At 56.2% G+C, this 1,953-nt stretch overlaps 1 protein-coding gene across 1 annotated transcript; it reads right to left on the bottom strand.

Moving 5' to 3' along the window:
- Positions 1-1,402: 1,402 nt before the first annotated feature.
- Positions 1,403-1,938, bottom strand: TWIST2 (twist family bHLH transcription factor 2). Its single transcript, XM_006866789.1, has one exon. It carries the CDS (start codon positions 1,902-1,904, stop codon positions 1,422-1,424), a length of 483 nt encoding a protein of 160 aa, XP_006866851.1. The 5' UTR covers positions 1,905-1,938; the 3' UTR covers positions 1,403-1,421.
- Between the last annotated feature and the right edge of the window lie 15 nt (positions 1,939-1,953).

Here is a 1,953-nt window from a genome sequence, read left to right as displayed (position 1 = left end):
GATGCTCATAATTTAAGCAGAAAAAAACAAGAAAAAACACACAGAGAGAATTAATGTATTATCCTCAGCCAACCCAAACTTTCTTTCCTCAAGAAAAAAGTGATTGAGACACTTCCCATCTGCTTTTGACAAAGACAGAAGGTTCCCACAAGTTATTCTCTGTTTAAAAAATCTTAAAAAACAAAACAAATTATAATTATTTTAAGAGGTTGTTTCATCCAGAGAATTTTCAGCAGCACAGAAATGAAAGCAAAAAAAACAAATAAAATCTAAAATCTACCTGTGCCAGGCAACAACATTTGCAGAGTTTTCAGAACAAAATTATAAAGAACCAGCTATGTTGGGGGAGAACACCGCAGCAGAAGGAAGCTCTTGATTAATCTAAATTCCTTCTGTGCGAAATAGAGCCTTTCATGAAAACAGTGCAAGATGAGAGAGAACCGAAAACGTATCAAGTAGAAGGAAAATGTAAGCCTGAACCTCCTCTCTTTGCTCCCCCCAAAAAGACACTTACACCCGCTGTCAGAGATTGGCGGGTCAAAGCAGATGCCTGCTTGTTCCAAAAAGCCCTTCAGGAAATGGCGCGCCAAGGTACTCCGTGCCAGAGGACAGTCCTCAGGGCTTCTCCCGGGGGGAACCCCCACCTTTGAATGCGCCAACTGCATTTTTTCCTTCTCTGTCACCTTATCCCTGCACAGGTCCAGCGGGCACCTCTTTCTTCCCCTGGAAACCTGGTTCCTAGCCTGGAGTCCTCGGGTCCTCAGCGGGCCTAAGACCTCTCAGGCTCTCCAAGTTCAAGCGAGGCCACAGCTCTGAGGCTGGCCTCCACCTGCTGGCGGGCAGCTTGGGGCCCCGCGGCTGAGTCAGATGTGCCTGTTGTGGCCTGGCCGACCCCTGCTTTAGGGCTGCGCTGCCAGGGGCCAGGCCAGGGAGCAGAGCTGGCTGCAATGAGCTGCAATGTGCCCTGAGCCAGACAAGTGCCAAGCCCCAAACAGGCTGTCTCCACCTTCCAGACAGTGCTCCTCATGGGTCAACACAGAGCCCGCGGCACCAGCAGCCAGGAGGGGCGTCGGTCCGCCTGACGACCGCGTGCAGCTACTCCTGTGACAAGGGAAGACAAGGCCAGGGGCGGCCTTGCCTCAGCAGGACGCGAAGGGCTGGTCCCATCGGCCTAGCCCTGGCTGGCCCAGGCGTCTCTCTGATGCCCACTCCCAAAAGAAGCCCAGATGGGAATTTTCACTGTGTTCTAGAACCCTGCTGAAGGGGCCAAAGTCTACTTTTTCCAGCTGACCCCCAGGGTGCTTCCCAGCTTCCTGCATCTGCGGCTAAGCAGAAAAGTGCTCCCTCATCCACGCTACCACGGACCCCCAGGAGGAAGAATGAGCCACCTACCTTGGCACCGGTCTGGGCTGTGGTGGGCGCTAGTGGGAAGCAGACATGGACCAGGCGCCCTCCATACGCCACACGGAAAAGGCATAGCTGAGGCGCTCGTGGGCCACGTAGCTGCAGCTGGTCATCTTATTGTCCATCTCGTCGCTTTGCAGGACCTGGTAGAGGAAGTCTATGTACCTGGCGGCCAGCTTCAGTGTCTGGATCTTGCTCAGCTTGTCCGAGGGCAGCGTGGGGATGATCTTGCGCAGCGCCGCGAAGGCCTCGTTGAGAGACTGGGTGCGCTGGCGCTCCCGCACGTTAGCTAGGATGCGCTGACTTTGCAGCTCCTCGAAGGACTGCGCGCTCGGGCTGCCCTTCTTGCCCCGCTTGCCGGGCGTCGGACTGCCGTCTTCGCTGGATTTCTTGCTGTAGCGCCGTTTCCGGCCGAAGCGCTTGGGCTGCCGCTCCAGCTCCTCCTCGCTGGTGGCCAGGCTGTCCCCGGGGGACACGGGCGAGCTGGAGCCCTCCTCCATGGCGCCGGCGGGGCTGGCCAGGGGCCGGCCCGCTCGCCGGCTCCGGTGA

The sequence above is a fragment of the Chrysochloris asiatica genome, unplaced genomic scaffold (genome assembly GCF_000296735.1).
Source record: "Chrysochloris asiatica unplaced genomic scaffold, ChrAsi1.0 scaffold00096, whole genome shotgun sequence".
NCBI classification, from domain to species: domain Eukaryota; kingdom Metazoa; phylum Chordata; class Mammalia; order Afrosoricida; family Chrysochloridae; genus Chrysochloris; species Chrysochloris asiatica.
Note: the sequence above shows the minus strand (reverse complement) of the source record. Positions and strands in the feature narration are given on the sequence as shown.

Coding starts and splice junctions, on each gene's coding strand:
- TWIST2 (XM_006866789.1), bottom strand. CDS start 1,904: ATGGAGGAGGGCTCCAGCTCGCCCGTGTCCCCCGGGGACAGCCTGGCC.